General features: G+C 54.1%; 2 protein-coding genes across 4 annotated transcripts; one reads left to right on the top strand and one right to left on the bottom strand.

The window, feature by feature from the left end:
• Window positions 1–3,821: 3,821 nt before the first annotated feature.
• Window positions 3,822–9,093, top strand: TMEM101 (transmembrane protein 101). Of its 2 annotated transcripts, XR_009182481.2 has the most exons (5): window positions 3,822–4,031; window positions 4,356–4,536; window positions 5,441–5,587; window positions 6,348–8,191; window positions 8,709–9,093. XR_009182481.2 is itself a non-coding variant. In XM_023586875.3 (4 exons), the coding sequence occupies exons 1-4, from the start codon at window positions 3,895–3,897 to the stop codon at window positions 6,654–6,656; spliced, it is 774 nt and encodes a 257-aa protein (XP_023442643.1). In that variant the 5' UTR covers window positions 3,822–3,894; the 3' UTR covers window positions 6,657–9,093. The 2 variants fall into 2 exon arrangements, 1 of the variants encoding a protein (XP_023442643.1); XM_023586875.3 differs by having other exon boundaries at window positions 6,348–9,093.
• On the bottom strand, window positions 9,083–13,517 carry NAGS (N-acetylglutamate synthase). 2 transcript variants are annotated; one of them, XM_058284343.2, is made up of 7 exons: window positions 12,969–13,517; window positions 12,215–12,489; window positions 11,891–12,104; window positions 11,387–11,567; window positions 10,715–10,982; window positions 10,435–10,617; window positions 9,083–9,709 (listed from the first exon to the last, which is right to left on the bottom strand). In XM_058284343.2, exons 1-7 carry the CDS (start codon window positions 13,389–13,391, stop codon window positions 9,556–9,558), a joined length of 1,698 nt encoding a protein of 565 aa, XP_058140326.1. In that variant the 5' UTR covers window positions 13,392–13,517; the 3' UTR covers window positions 9,083–9,555. The 2 variants fall into 2 exon arrangements, with proteins under 2 accessions (XP_058140326.1, XP_004451649.1); XM_004451592.5 differs by having other exon boundaries at window positions 10,715–10,886.
• Window positions 13,518–14,309: the final 792 nt, after the last annotated feature.

The raw sequence follows: 14,309 nt of genomic DNA, 5'->3' as shown, positions 1-14,309 counted from the left end.
AGTTGGGGAGGAAGTTCTGATTTGCCTCTTTAAGTTTGTCTTGCCCATGAAACACTGAAGAGTAGATGGCAAGTGGGCAGCTGGAGTTCAGAGGAGAGGACTAGGCTGGAGATAGACTTTTAAAAGAGTCATTTCTTATTATGAACTCTTAAGGTGGGGGGCTTTGGCCTCAGTGGATCGGACTGACATAGAAGGGAACACTTGCACTCTTATAAGGAAGGAGGAAGACGATATAGTTGTAGGTGAATCTTTAGATTTGGCAAGAAGAAGAGGGTGAAGGAGTTACTGTCTAATGATTTAGTAACCTACGAGGGGAGTGTGCTAAGACTATTGAGTGTCTCTTAGAGGAGTGTTCTCGTGCATTTAGCAGGGAACCCAGCACTCATTGTATGATTTAGTGCAGACACAGAAAAGGTGGGTAGATGGGGAAAACCAGGGTTGGAGATTGACCAGGTCAATACTAGGGAGGGGAAGAGGAATGGAGCTGAGATTTGGAAGGGAGTGATCATAATAGACTCTTCATTCCTACAGATTAATGGTGTCATCAAATACAATTCAGTTCTTGGTCAGGTTAGCATTTTCAGAAAGTGCCTTGCTGTCACCTCCCTGTTCTGGATACAGGAAGAGTAGGCAGCTGTGTAACTCCAGAACTCAGTGTGTGTGTGGACAGTGCCAATTCAAGGTGCTTCCAGTGCCAAGAGGGGCCAGATGTGGTATTGGAAACTTGGACCAGATTTCCTAGCATTTAGAAATGCCAGTGATCTTAGTGTTCATACAGTGTAGTATAGCCTCCCAACCAGTTTAAATAACCCCTCTATAGCATCCTTGACAGACTGCCTTTGCTTGAACCTGTTCATTAATGAGGAATTCTTTACTTTGGGAAGAAACGTAGTACGTGCACCGTGCTTTTTTGTCCTCCAAGCAGCAGCTTACTGAGGCTTGGACTCAGGTCTGCATGCTAATCCTTGCTCTTTAGGATTTTTCCTTTTCCTGTAAGTACTTGGATGAGGGGCACAGGCATTGCTAAACAGGCAGATGTGACTGGGAGGCTGAACATGATCACTGAAGGGCTGCAGCTTAGGCAGAAATCATGCCATCAACTCAGATCAACATTGTGATTAGCAAAAACTGCCCACATTTATTCAAAGGAAGAGCTGTTTTGCTCAGTTCTCCAGTTTGTCTAATATCGATTTAAAAATCCTAAATATAGAAGTTTACATTTATCATTATTAGGTGTAATATTTTTAGCTAATTACTCCAACCTTCTAAGGGATATATCTAATATACAAGTTATCCCAATGTAGTGTTATTTCTAATTTTGATAAACTGCCTTCTGTTTCCATCTTATTCAAAGGGATATCATGAGAGACTTTAATGAAAATCCAGATGTTTGTCTATCTTAGCCCTATCAACCTACCAAAAATGGAAATAAAGTTCTTAAGATATAACTTACTTTTAGGGAAACCATGTGAGCACTTAGTGATGCTCTTGTTTTAGGTAACTGCTTGGACAAAACGTTCACTAAGCCCTTTTTCAATTTCATTAGCTGTTACACATATTTGTCTACGTAAAATATTGAAATTTTTGTGAGGTTCTGGCAACCTTCTGTTCGTAATATTTTCTCAAAGGTAATTGACAGTGAGGCCTCAAGGTTTCCCTGAATAATTTGCTTGAGCCAGATCACTTGAATTCAGAGGGGTTTGAAATCAACCAAAGGCTTAGACTTGTGCCCTAGGTTTGTGGTAGCTCAGCTGATCTTCCCATTTAGGGGTGTGATGGTTTGAAGCTGTATGTACCCCAGAAGGAATTGTCTTAAATTGAATCCATTCATGTGGCAAATAGTACAATAAGATCTTTCAGTTAAGGTCCCGTAATTCACTCAGGATGGGTCTTAATCTTACCTGGAGTCCATTATAAACTGAATGAATAGAGAGAAAGCCAGGAAAACAAGCTGAAAGCAACGAAACCCAATAGGGAATGAAGAGGCCAGCAGATGGTGCCATGTGTCTTACCATGTGGCAGAGGGGTCAAGGATCAGCAGCAGCCAATTTTCGGGAAAAAAGCATTGCCTTGAATGATGCCTTGATTTGAACATTTTCTCAGCTTCAAAATTGTAAGCTAATAAATTCCCATTGTTAAGCCAACCTATTTCATGGTATCTACTTTCAGCTGCCTAGGAAACTAAAACAGGGTCATCTCTATTGTTCACCCATTTGCTCTATCTAGCAGACCTTGACTTCCTAAAGGAGTGTTTGGCTGCACAGGGACAGGGGCCCAGTCTTTGGGGGCACTTTGCTTAGAGGTTAAGAGCATGACTTTGGATTCAGACAGACCTGAGTTCGTCAGATTTCAGCCCTGCTACTTGATTAACAGTATGAATTGGCCACTTAGCTAGCCTTGTCAGGCCTTGGTTTCCTTATCTGTAAAATGAGGATAAAAGTCCCTGTGTGTTCCCACTACCCAACATGTGAGGTAGGCCAAATGACCTTTAAGCCAGGGTTTCTCTCATTGCCGTTACTTGGTTATCTCCCTACCCTCAACATACACTTACACAATACCATTCCCTAGTTCTTTGTGTGGACACATCCCTCTCATGTTCTTCCTACTATGCCCAGACTATATGCTAGTGACTTTGTTAAACAATGAGATATTATAAAATAATGTTCTGTTGTTTAGCTTTCCAATGGCTGATAGGGAATTTATAATTCACAGTGTCAGACATGCTGTTTAGATAATGAGCTTCCTTGCCCCTCCCCAGGGAACTGGAAACAGACCTCCCTCATTAAATGGCCTATTTGGGGTACTTGCAGGATCTTTACTTCACTAGAAGATTAATTCTATGTTGGGGAGGTGGGGTGGACACGTCATGGTAGCAACCCTAGAGCACCAGTAATGTTTGCCTATTTCTTTGGCAAATATTTACTGAGCACCTACTATGATCAAGGCATGTTCATTTATTTATCTTCACATTTTTCCTGAGTGCCTCCTGTGTAAAAGGTCCTGAAGATGTAATAGCAAACAGTAACCAGACAGAATCCTTCCCCTCATGGAGCTCATAGTCTGACAGGGAAAGATGGTTATTGCTCAAACAATCACAATATATAATTGTCACTGTATTAAGTGTATGAAAGGAAGGGTACCTGATGTTATGAGAACATACACGGTAGCTAAGCATGAACTGAAGGGGGCCAGAGTGCAAGTATGATGGAGACCAGTTGGACCTCCAACTTAAACGGACAAAAGAATATGGTAGTTTGGGCTAAAGTGGGAGCGTTGGAGCTGGAGAAAATGAACTGATTTGTGATATTCCATATGTCCATATCCTAGACCAAATTTCTCTACAAGTGACATTTTAGGAGAGTCCCTTACTTGGGGTTTAAACAGAAACAGGGATTTCCTCCAGTGTGTGTGTGTGTGTACCATTCACTGCACCCTTACAATGTCACATTTAAACCTCACAACAACCTTGTGAGGTGAGTGTCATTACCCCATTTCACAGATGAGTCTTCGAAAGTTTAGGCGAAATGCACAAAGTCATAGAGTTGGAATTAGGATTGGAGCCCAAGTCTGGCTGCAGGCCTGACTTGTTCACTTCAATACATCAAGCTACGGTCCAGGGCTTCTGATAGCCTGAATCCACTGTTCCTTTCTCTAGTTTGGTTTTCAATTTTGCAGCTACAAGAAGGGGGGCCTTAGGTCCTCCTCCCGCTTGGGAGAAGGCTGAACGCCGCAGCTAAAGCACCTTCTTTGGTTGGGAACTAGAGAGCGAAAGTGGTGTTCCCCGACGGAGAGAGAAGCGGGAGACCCGGAAGTGGCGTGTCCAATCTCCGCGCCGGCCTCTTTGCGGGGGTTGGGGGCGGGTGGTGAGGCTACAGCGGACTGCCCTTTTCCAAGATGGCGCTGAAGATGGGTTCGCGAAGGTGGACGCTGCAGCTTATCATGCAGTTGGGTTCCGTGCTGCTTACACGCTGCCCCTTCTGGGGCTGCTTCAGCCAGCTCATGCTGTACGCCGAGAGGGCCGAGGCGCGCCGGTGAGCGGGCCCATGCAACCTCCGAATGCGATGGGGGGGCGGTACAGTTCGTCTGGGAATTGGGTACCGTGGGTGGGAAAGAAGTTGGGTCCCAGAAGTTGGGATCCCTGGACTGAGAAATTGGGAATCGGACGTATTGGGAGGGGTCTGGTCCGGAGCGAGGTGGGCATTGACCAAGGTGCAAGGTCCTGGTCGCAGGGGTGGGGACTCGGGGGGATGCATTCCGGTTTCGGGGAGCAGTGGAGTTGTGGGGCCTAAAGGCATTTCCAAGCCCCGTTCCCCCTTTCATTCTGTCCTCGTCACTTACCTCCTCCCGGCTCGCAGGAAGCCCGACATTCCAGTGCCCTACCTGTACTTTGACATGGGGGCGGCCGTGCTGTGCGCTAGCTTCATGTCCTTTGGGGTGAAGCGGCGGTGGTTCGCTCTGGGGGCTGCGCTCCAGCTGGCTGTTAGCACCTATGCCGCCTACATCGGAGGCTACGTCCACTACGGGGACTGGCTTAAGGTGAGCGCCTCCACCTTAGGAGCAGCTTGGCAAGACAGGAGCGGGGTGGGGGGGGTGGGGGGCGGTGCCCCGGGCAGTTGGTGGGGAGTGCATGATGTTAGCTAGGTGTACAGTCTGAAGGCTGGAAGGGCAGAACCCTCAGTTTGTAGAGATTATTACAGTGCACTGGGAATGGAAGGACCTTAGAGAGCCCACAAGCTTCCCTTTAGGAGTGTGGAAGCTCAGGCCCAGAGATGGAAAGGGGACTTTCTCAAAATCACACCATAAGTTAGCATCATAGGTGGGACCTTAACCCAGGTCACGAGGTTTTCAGAGCCTTTTATTACTATTTGTTTAGCAATCCCAGACACATAGAGTGAAAGGGACCCTGGAGAGTACCTGGTCCAGCCATCAGATTTTATGAAATGTAATTAATCTTAGGCGGCATTTAAACCTGTAAGCACCAGCACCTGTGCCAGGTACTGCAGACTTAGAGCTAAGCCTGGACAAAAGAACTGTCCTCAGGGAACAAACTCTCAGTCCAGTAGGGAAGGCAGGTGTTTGAGCAGCTAGCTACAGGACAGTGCAATTAATGGGGCTTTTCATGGAATAGACTATTCTAGAGAGAAAAGAACGTTGGGATTAGTCTGGAAGACCTGGGGTGGGCTGGGGAGCAACATGTGGTGTCCAGGTTCTGCCACTTTCTATAGAACTTTGGGCAATTATCTGAACCCCTGTGGGCTTCAGTTTCCACTTCTGCAAAAAGAATGATCTGTCCCTGCCATACCTGCCCACATGCTTGGAGATGGTAAGACAGTTCATCAGATGGCAAGGGCTGTGTAGATGGGCAGTTCTGCCCTTTGAGACAGCCAGGGGAACCGTGGTGGTTGCGTTTTCTGACTGGGGTCCCCTCTCCCTGGCCTAGGTCCGTATGTACTCGCGCACAGTTGCCATCATCGGCGGCTTTCTCGTGCTGGCCAGCGGTGCTGGGGAGCTGTACCGCCAGAAACCCCGCAGCCGCTCTCTGCAGTCCACCGGCCAGGTGTTCCTGGGCATCTACCTCATCTGTGTGGTAGGTTGGGGACTGATGACTAGAGGCGCCTGGCTGGGAGTGAAATGTGAACTCAGGAGATGGGCAGAGCAAGGCCTTGCATGCGGTCCCTGATGGCCTGGTCCCCAGGAACTGCTCAGCCTTCTGGGCTCGGGGACCTCCAAGTGCCTGATGCCTGGCTGGTTGTCCCTTCACCCAACATTACTGCTGCCAGGACAGGAAGAGGCTGGACTGACCGTTCAGTCTCTACCCCGTGAGCCAGAACAAGATAGGCTAATTGTCTCATGACTCCGTCCCCCAGAGAACTGGGCGAGGGGACAAAGGAGATGTTTGAAGGGGTGCAGACCCCAAATGGGATTCCACCATCAGAGCTGACGGGGGTGGCCTGGGGTAACTAGTTGTGGTCCTTCCTGGTGCTAAGGGAGGCCAGGGTGGATAAGGACATGGATAGGCCCCAGGCCACTTGCCCCATCTTAGCTATAGCACCATATCCTATGTACAGAGCTCAGTGTGGGCTCCCGTGGAATATTCAGAGGCTGGAAACACACCTTTGCTCTTCATAGTCCCCAGGGTCAGGAAGACATAGGCCCTGACCTCATGGAGCTCCCTGGTTTGAGGGGGAGACACAAGCCCTATTGTCAGAGCTCCCCAAGTCTGAGAGGGAAGTCAGAAAGCCACCTTGAAAGGACTGGCTGGCAGGGGCTGTCTCAGGGGTGGCTTCCCCAGATGGGCGGCTCAGCCTCTGGAGAGTCTTAAATTTAAGAGAGTGGTATGTCTTTAGGCCTACTCGCTGCAGCACAGCAAGGAGGACCGGCTGGCGTATCTGAACCACCTCCCTGGTGGGGAGCTGATGATCCAGCTGTTCTTCGTGCTGTATGGCATCCTGGCCCTGGCCTTCCTGTCAGGCTACTACGTGACCTTGGCTGCTCAGATCCTGGCGGTGCTGCTGCCCCCGGTCATGCTGCTCATTGACGGCAATGTTGCCTACTGGCACCACACACGGCGCGTCGAGTTCTGGAACCAGATGAAGCTCCTTGGAGAGAGCGTGGGCATCTTCGGGGCTGCCATCATCCTGGCCACTGACGGCTGAGCTGCACGGCGAGATGCCGAGACGGGTGTAGGGAACCACGGAGGGCTGCCTTGCCTTCTTCCTTGCTGGCTCAGTCACTGTTTATTTATGCTTTTTGGTCTGTTTGATACTTTGATTTTTTTTTTTTTTAATTTTAATTTTTTGCTTTGGTAGGAGATAGGTTTGTTCCCCAAGTTCCTGGGCTTGGCTCCTGGGAGGGTGGGAGCCCTGATACTGATGCCTTACAGGTTTGTTCCTATTCATTTGAAGAAGAGCTGAGGGCCAGCTGCTCCCTGGGCCTCTTGTCCCTGAGAAGGGAGTAAGGCAGGTCTGAAATGGAGGCAGTGGTCAGTGGAGACAGATGAAGGAAGACAGAACTGGATGTGAAAAATTCCTTTTTGAACTAGTGGATTCAGCCTGGCCCCGCAGTGGTTTTTGGAGACTGAGAATGAATGTGTGTGTTGACGTATGTCTGTCAGGCCTGGGAGGAGCAAAGGGACTGGGCACCACAGTAGTCATGTGAGTTCTCAGGGCATGCCAGGGGCAAAGACAGTGCCAGCTCTCTATTGCCCACTTTGAGGGCAGAGCAGGCCCCAGGCTGCTCTGGGGTGTGCAGGGGAGGGGAGGGCAGTAGCCAGCTTCCTGCCTCCTGCTGTCTGTTTCCATCTGTGTGGTTGGCCTGGTGGGGGTGGAGTGCCTTCCCAAACTCCAGACCTCAGAGTCCTCCAAAAATAAACATTTTATATAGACATTTGGCTTTGCTTCTCTGTTCTCCCTGTTCTCCCCAACGGGCACATTACCATTGGCTGGGATTGATCCTGAGCTTCTTGAAAGACCACGTCTACTTAAACCCCACATCGGTCCTCCCATAACCTTTTCCCTGTTCTGGGAGTTTCCGCATCTCTGGCTCTCTTTTCAAGAATCTCATAATCCTTCCTGTAGTATATACTTTTTTTTTTTTGGATTTATTTTTATTTATTTCTCTCTCTCCCCTTCCCTCCTGCCCCAGTTGTCTGCTCTCTGTGTCCATTTGCTGTGTGTTCTTCTGTGTCTGCTTGTATTCTTGTCAGTGGCACCAGTAATCTGTGCCTCTTTTTGTTGCTTCATCTTGCTGTGTCAGCTCTCCGTGTGTGCGGTGGCACTCCTGGGCAGGCTGCGCTTTTTTCACAGAGGGCGGCTCTCCTTGCGGGGTGCGCTCCTTGCACATGGGGCACCCCTATGCAGGGGACACCCCTGCGTGGCACAGCATTCCTTGCGCGCGGCAGCGCTGCGCATTTGCCAGCTCACCACACGAGTCAGGAGGCCCTGGGTGTGAACCAAGGACCTCCCATGTGGTAGGCAGACACTGTATCCGTTGAGCCAAATCCGCTTCCCTAGTATATACTTTAAATATCTAGCCGTAGTCCCTCTTGATGTAGCTTGTCTTTTTTTCTCCCCATTTGGTGCCAGCTCTTCTTGAAGAAATCTTCAGCTGAGGGCAACTAGAGGGAAAGACATTAAATGTCTTCTTTGAGGCCAAGTATTATCCCCATTACAGAAATGGCGGCTCAGAGAAGGTAAGCAGCTTACCTAAAGCTACGGAGCAAATTGGTGCCTAGATTCCAGGTCAGGTCTGTCTAATGCCCTGATGTGTGCCCGATAAACATGTGGGGCTCAAAAAATGTCAAATGAAACCCCTGGGCTTTGGACTCCTGCCGCTCGGAAGCGTTCTCGGCCCGCAGGGACTGAGACGCAACCTCCAGTGGGGCCTAGGGGGAAAAATTCAAATCTAGGTTTTTTCAACCAAAGCCATCTTGTCATGGTTCGCCTCTAGACTCAGGGAGGTTAAAAAATAAGCCACATCTTTCTGGGATTGGCTCTGAGCCCAGCCTGGAAGGGAGCTGTGAGTGGGAGCACCCATGGGGAAAGGGAGCTGGGCTGCTATTGGCCTGGTCTGTGGACTGGAGAATGTTTCCTAACTTAGGGGTAGGGAGGGACATGGCCACAGTGTTCATCCTTGTGGTATTTGGTGTCTGTCACATTTTTGCATCCTTTAATGACACTTTTGTCCATGTCACTGATCTCTCTGGCAAGGAAACCATCTGCCATGTGACTGGTGGGATGAAGGTGAAGGCTGACCGAGATGAGTCCTCGCCTTATGCTGCCATGTTGGCTGCCCAAGATGTGGCCCAAAGGTGCAAGGAGCTGGGTGTCACTGCCTTACACATCAAACTCAAACAGGAGGAAATAGGACCAAGACCCGAAGACCTAGGGCCCGTCAGCCCTTAGAGCCCTTGCATGTTCAGGAATGAAGATCGGATGGATTGAGGATGTCACCGCCATCCCCTCAGACAGCACCTGCAGGAAGGGTGGTTGCCGTGGTTGTCATCTGTGAACAGGACTCCACAATAATTTTCTGTTAATAAATGACCTTCACATAAAAATAAATAAATAAAGTGAAAGCTAACTCTCAGACAAATATTTGTGTTTTAATAAAAGCCTTTTGAAAATCTGCAAAACCCAAAGGAATTAAAACCAGTGGTGGATTATCAGGCAGGTGGGGGTGAAATATGGGACAAAAGGGCCTCAAAACACAGCCCTGAGGCCACAGAAACTGGCCCAGTCTTATGGTTAGCCCTCAGTAGAGAACTTGAGGCAATTTCCCAACAACCCCCCAGTCCCTAGGCTGAAAATTGAAGGTCATCTGGTTGGGTTGGGGCCCTGGAGCAAGTGGGGATCTTGGGCAGGTTCCCCTCCTTTTGGTAGGCTTGTCCCTTCGGCGCCCCCTTCTGGACAGAGTCGAATCAGGGCTGCTTCCTCTTCTGCAGATTACTTCGCCAACAAGCCGGGTCCTGCCGGAGGCTGCCTGGGGCCACCCCCAGCAGGTATGGCTTTCCATCCACCCCAGCTGTCCCAGGGCCTACAGGGCCCGCAGTGAGGGTCAGCTGCCTGGGTCAGAAGCTGGCTTGCAGAAGGAGTCTGGCAGCCCCTTGGCATGGTTGACCAGTTCATAGGAGTCCCGGATATCAGCCAGGCCGAACCAGAAGAAGATCCACTGCTTGTTGGAGAAGCTGCCGTCACAGTGCTTGAAGTACCTGGGGCGGGGGTGGGGAGGGGTGTGTGGGGGGGAGCAAGAGGAGTGGGGTGGCTTTTAAGACATGGCCAGTGCTCATGCACTGGTTCTTTTTTCCAAGAGCATTTATTGAAGACCTACTACATGCTAGACACCCTTCTCGGATCTGCTATCTGTATCTGACTGTGCCTGCCTGAGCTTAGTACTGTTAAGCTCATTTCACAGAAGAGCAGCTAAGGCTCAGAGACGTTAGGGTCACGCAGCTAGGAAGGTACAATGAGGATGTCCCTTGCTCTTCCCACACTGCCTTGGCCTTACCACGATGGGGAGGGGTCTTATTGGTCTCTTGATGTCTACAGAGTAGGGGAGTAGGGATGAGGGGGAAATTGCTGAAGGAAGGAGAGAAAGGGCAGTTCTGCTGGCGGTCGAGGGCTTGGCAACTGGGTCTGGAATAGAGGCTGAAGTGATCAGGACCTCTTGGGGCCCTGCGCGAGGCGCTGTGTGGGGGCTGCCACTGGCGTCAAGGAATGCACTGAAGCAGGGTGCAGCGGGGCTCCCTGTGCTTGGCTGCAAAGGACGCTCAACTCCGTGTGTGGTCTGTCCCCCGGGGAATGTCAGCCTTGCTGGTCCTTTCCTTCCCTGCGGAAGGGAGGCCAGACGAAGAAGGGGGAGCCCGCCCTTCCAGGCTGGTGGGCCCCTGGCGTCGGGCAAGGCTAGAGAGGAGAGGGAGGGAGGGGCGGGACCTACCAGGGGTTGATGGGGTTGGTAACACGCGAGCGCCAGAAAAGCGTCTGCAAGTCCCGCCGCAGGCACTCCCACAGCATCTGGCCCGAGCCCTGGCCCTGGCGGCTGGAGCTCACCACGAACTTGTCCAGGTACGGGGTGCCCCCCAGCACCGGCTCCGTGGTCAGAATGGCAGCCGCGTTGTACCTGGAGCAGCGGGGGAGAAGCAGGCTGGAACCTCGCCTTGGCCCGGGGCTGCCGGGCTCTGTCCCTCGGTCCCTGCTCCCCGGGCTCTCAGGCTCACCCCTCAGAGACGTAGATGGAGTGCAGCCGCGGGCGCAGCGAGGCCAGGTAGTCCTCCCGGAGCGTCTTGCCGAAGCTGGCATTGACCAGGGCCACCAGGCGTCCCTGCTCCAGGCTGTCCAGGCTCCGCACTCTAAGCATGCGCTCGGCGTTCTTGAACAGAGTCCCGGACCCTGGCGATGGCACGGAAACGGAGGGGTTGGTTAAGGCCGGCACCACCCACCCCTGGGTCTTTGCAGCCAGGTGGCGGATTCCAGGAAGGGCAGGCGCTGTTGGAATATTTACCCATTTTTGAGGTTCTGCACAATGAAATGGTCTGGCTCATCTGCATAGATTTATATATGATTTTCACACTAGGAGATGATCTTCTCTGCCAGTCTGTCCCCCAGGTCCCGCCCATCGCCCGTAGTCCCACCCACTTCCCCTCCCCCGGTCCCGCCCACCTGGCCCAGTCCAGCCCCTCCCACTTGGTTCCGCCCACCCGGCCGTTCCTAGTTCCAGTCAAGCTTCCTCCAAGTCGCGTCCTTCTCCTGGCCCACCTCCCCCAGGTTTTGGCCAGGGCAAGAAGGCATCGCTGTGGTACCCCCCGATGGCTCCCGCTTCTCCAGCCCCCCAGCCCCCCAGGCCGGGCCGGAGCTCCCTGCGGGGACCCAGGCCCCGCCGCCGCTCGCACCCTTGTTGCTGAAGAGCTCGGTGAGCAGCGTGCCGGCGGCCGTGATGACCGCCGAGGAGCGGTGGGGCAGGCGGCTGAGCACGTCCACGATGAGCCGCATCTGCTGCCGTTCTTTGGTGCTCACCCACTCGGCGTTGCTCACCAGGTCCAGGTCGGCGGGCAGGTTCACGTTACTCAGGACCTGCATCCGCCGAGAGGGGTGAACCTCCCGCCCCCAGCCCGCCGCCCACCGCTCCCCTGACGCCCAGATGCGCCCCTGCGCCACGGTCCCCTCCTCACCGACCTCTCTACCCCTCTACCGCGGCTCAGTCCCCGCCCAGGGAGGGCTCAGGTCTGGGCCCAGGCCCTGTCTGACACTCCATTAAGCCTCTCGGCCCCAACCGGCTTGAGAAGGTCTCGGGCTCGACCAGAGAGGCGCGTAGGGGACGCAGGAGAAGGGAGGGCTCGGCTCGGCCGCGCGGCGAGGGGGCGCGGGGAGAGGGGCACGGAAGGAGGGAGGCCTACCTTGTGGCTGGTGTCGCGCAGGCCGCCTGTGGCGTTGAGGAAGATGATTTTGGTGGGCTGCAGCGCCTTGGCCAGCGCCGCCGTCACCTCCAGCGAGTCGAGGAGCACCGAGCGGCGCGCGGCCGTCTCCCCGATGGGGCACAGAATGGGGATGCTGCCAGACTCCAGGCACCACTGCAGTAAGTCCGTCTCCACCGAGACCACGCCGCCGTAGCTGTGGGCCACAGGGGGTGCTCGAGAGGCTCCCCACTGGCTGGCCGCGGCAGGGCAGCGCCGGCCGAGGGGCGCTCTAAGGCCACCGGGGCGGGCAGGGCCGGCACTAACCTGGCATGGGGGGCTGGCTCGGCGGCGCCCAGCACTGACCCGCCGCCAAAGAAGGGCACGGCTGTGGCGGCGTTGTGCCGCAGCGCGTCCGCCAGCACTTTGCAGCTCTGGGCGAGCTGGGCCTTGGCCTCCCAGAAGGAGAGACAGCCCGAAGGCGCCGTGGGCGCAGGGAGCCCCAGGACCACCAGCGGCTTCATGTCCATGCGCTGCAGGAAGGCCAAGGCGAAGGCCAGGCTGGACACGGCCTGCCGGCACTTGAGCACCTCCTCGTCCACCTGCGGAGGAGGCGCGCTCAGGGGCTGTGCTGTGCTACTTCCCACCAAGGCGCTGGCCCCTACAGCTCCACACTGCCCTCAGGGACGTCTGTGCACCCCACCCCGCCAGGAGCTGTCAGCCCCCACTTCTGGCCACCGGTGTCCACCAGCTCTGCCCTTTGACCCCTTGAGTTCGGCCACCTCCTTATCTCACACCAGTGTTCCTCCCTCCATTCCTCCCCGAGACCTTGGACTCTGGGACACATTGGGGGAGGGGTGCTGCAGGCGGCTCCTACCCAGATTTCCCACTAGCCCTCTGAACCCCCAACCCCTGGCGGGTTGGGGTCCCTGGGCTCCTCTGGCGGGCTGGGCACTCGTGGCGCTGTGCCGCGCCCCTTCCTGGTTCCAGGATCCTCAGCCGGTCCTGCCGTGCCTGGCGACATGTGGCCACACCACCCCCATCCCTTCGCTGTGACACAGCCAACGCCGGGCTCACTCACCTCAATGACGGCGAAGGGCTTGTCCGCGGAACAGTGGTGGGTCTGGAACTGCGTGAGCCAGTGGCGCGCCTCGCCCGCGCTGGCCCCGCACTGGTTCAGGAAGGCCTGGATGTCTCGCTGCACCAGCGAGCGACTGGCCGGGGTTTCGAGGGACTCGGGGAGCGAGGAGGGCGTGCGGGACCGTGTCCACGACGGCTCCTTGGGGGCGGAAGGCTGGGTGCTGTCCTCTGCGCCTTCGGCCTCCTCCAGGGGGGCCTGAGCGGGCGCCTGGGCCGTGCTGAGCCGGCGCCCCGGGCTGGCGCCCCCCGCTGCCCGTCTCCGCGCGCTGCTACTCAGCCTCCGGGCATCCCGAGGGCCTCGAGGGCGCAGCTTCCCGCCCGCAGCGGCGGCCCGCAGGGCCCCGGCCACCCGCGCGGTCGCCATGGCCTCCCCACCCCCACCCCCACAGGTGACCGTCTGTCGGGAGCGCCCGGCTCGGGGGACCTCTCAACCTGCGGTGGGGTGGGGCTGGTCCGGGCCGGGGTGGGGCCCGGACTGGGGACCCCGAGTCGCCTCTGGGCGCTTTTGAAGAGGGTCAGGCCCGGGGGCAGGGGGCGGGACGCCCAGGATCCCCGCCCCTGGGCAGGAAGGTACTGGCTGGCCGGGGTCAAGAGACCGAGATGAAGGGCGGAGGCGCAGCTTTAATCTGTTGCCGAGGCCGGTTCCAGGAAGGGCTGGCAGGCCCGGGGAGGTTTTGGGGATCTGCAGGGTCTTGGAGCTGGTAGATAGATTAAAGGGGGGTCTGTTAGGGCACTAAGGGACAGCAGTTGACAGCTACCGCAAGACTCAGGGAGGGGACTGATTGGCATGGGGAGAGGGACGGCAAGGAAAGATGGGGGGAGAGAGGCAGGAGTGGCTGCCCTGCCTGGGGACAGGGGCAGGTCAGGTCTGAGCGCAGTCGATGAAGAGGTTACCAGCGTTTCCAATCTCTGGCCCTTGGGCACCTACCACCTTGAAGAATTTCATCATATCCTTCCATCACCCCTTATTAGTAGACAAGTGTTTCTTTAAAGTTTTGAAACATATTGTTATCTGTATCAGGACTTTAACTACAAGGCTTAGTAGCACTTGCCATAAACAGGAGAAAGCCTTAAGAATAAAATGAGAGCAAAACAATGTATTAAATTCCAGCAAGATATTATTTTTTCTCTATTTTTAAAAAAGAGATATCTATTTTTATAATTGATTATATTAAATCTAACCTGGCCTTGCACTCTCGTTTAAAATTTATAATTTTTTTTTCAATCTCTTTTTCTATTTATTTTACAATTTTGCAATGAAGGACTTTTCAACAACTAAAAA

The sequence above is a fragment of the Dasypus novemcinctus genome, chromosome 21 (assembly GCF_030445035.2).
Source record: "Dasypus novemcinctus isolate mDasNov1 chromosome 21, mDasNov1.1.hap2, whole genome shotgun sequence".
NCBI lineage: Eukaryota > Metazoa > Chordata > Mammalia > Cingulata > Dasypodidae > Dasypus > Dasypus novemcinctus.
This window is presented reverse-complemented; position numbering and strand designations above follow the sequence as displayed.

Excerpts from the sequence above, each read along its gene's own strand:
- TMEM101 (XM_023586875.3), top strand. The coding sequence starts at position 3,895 with ATGGCGCTGAAGATGGGTTCGCGAAGGTGGACGCTGCAGCTTATCATG. Across the intron at positions 4,032-4,355 it reads GAGAGGGCCGAGGCGCGCCG|GAAGCCCGACATTCCAGTGC; the intron begins GTGAGCGGGCCC and ends CCCGGCTCGCAG. Across the intron at positions 4,537-5,440 it reads ACTACGGGGACTGGCTTAAG|GTCCGTATGTACTCGCGCAC; the intron begins GTGAGCGCCTCC and ends TCCCTGGCCTAG.
- NAGS (XM_058284343.2), bottom strand. The coding sequence starts at position 13,391 with ATGGCGACCGCGCGGGTGGCCGGGGCCCTGCGGGCCGCCGCTGCGGGC. Across the intron at positions 10,618-10,714 it reads TCCATCTACGTCTCTGAGGG|GTACAACGCGGCTGCCATTC; the intron begins GTGAGCCTGAGA and ends CCGCTGCTCCAG. Across the intron at positions 9,710-10,434 it reads ACCAACCCCATCAACCCCTG|GTACTTCAAGCACTGTGACG; the intron begins GTAGGTCCCGCC and ends CCCCCGCCCCAG.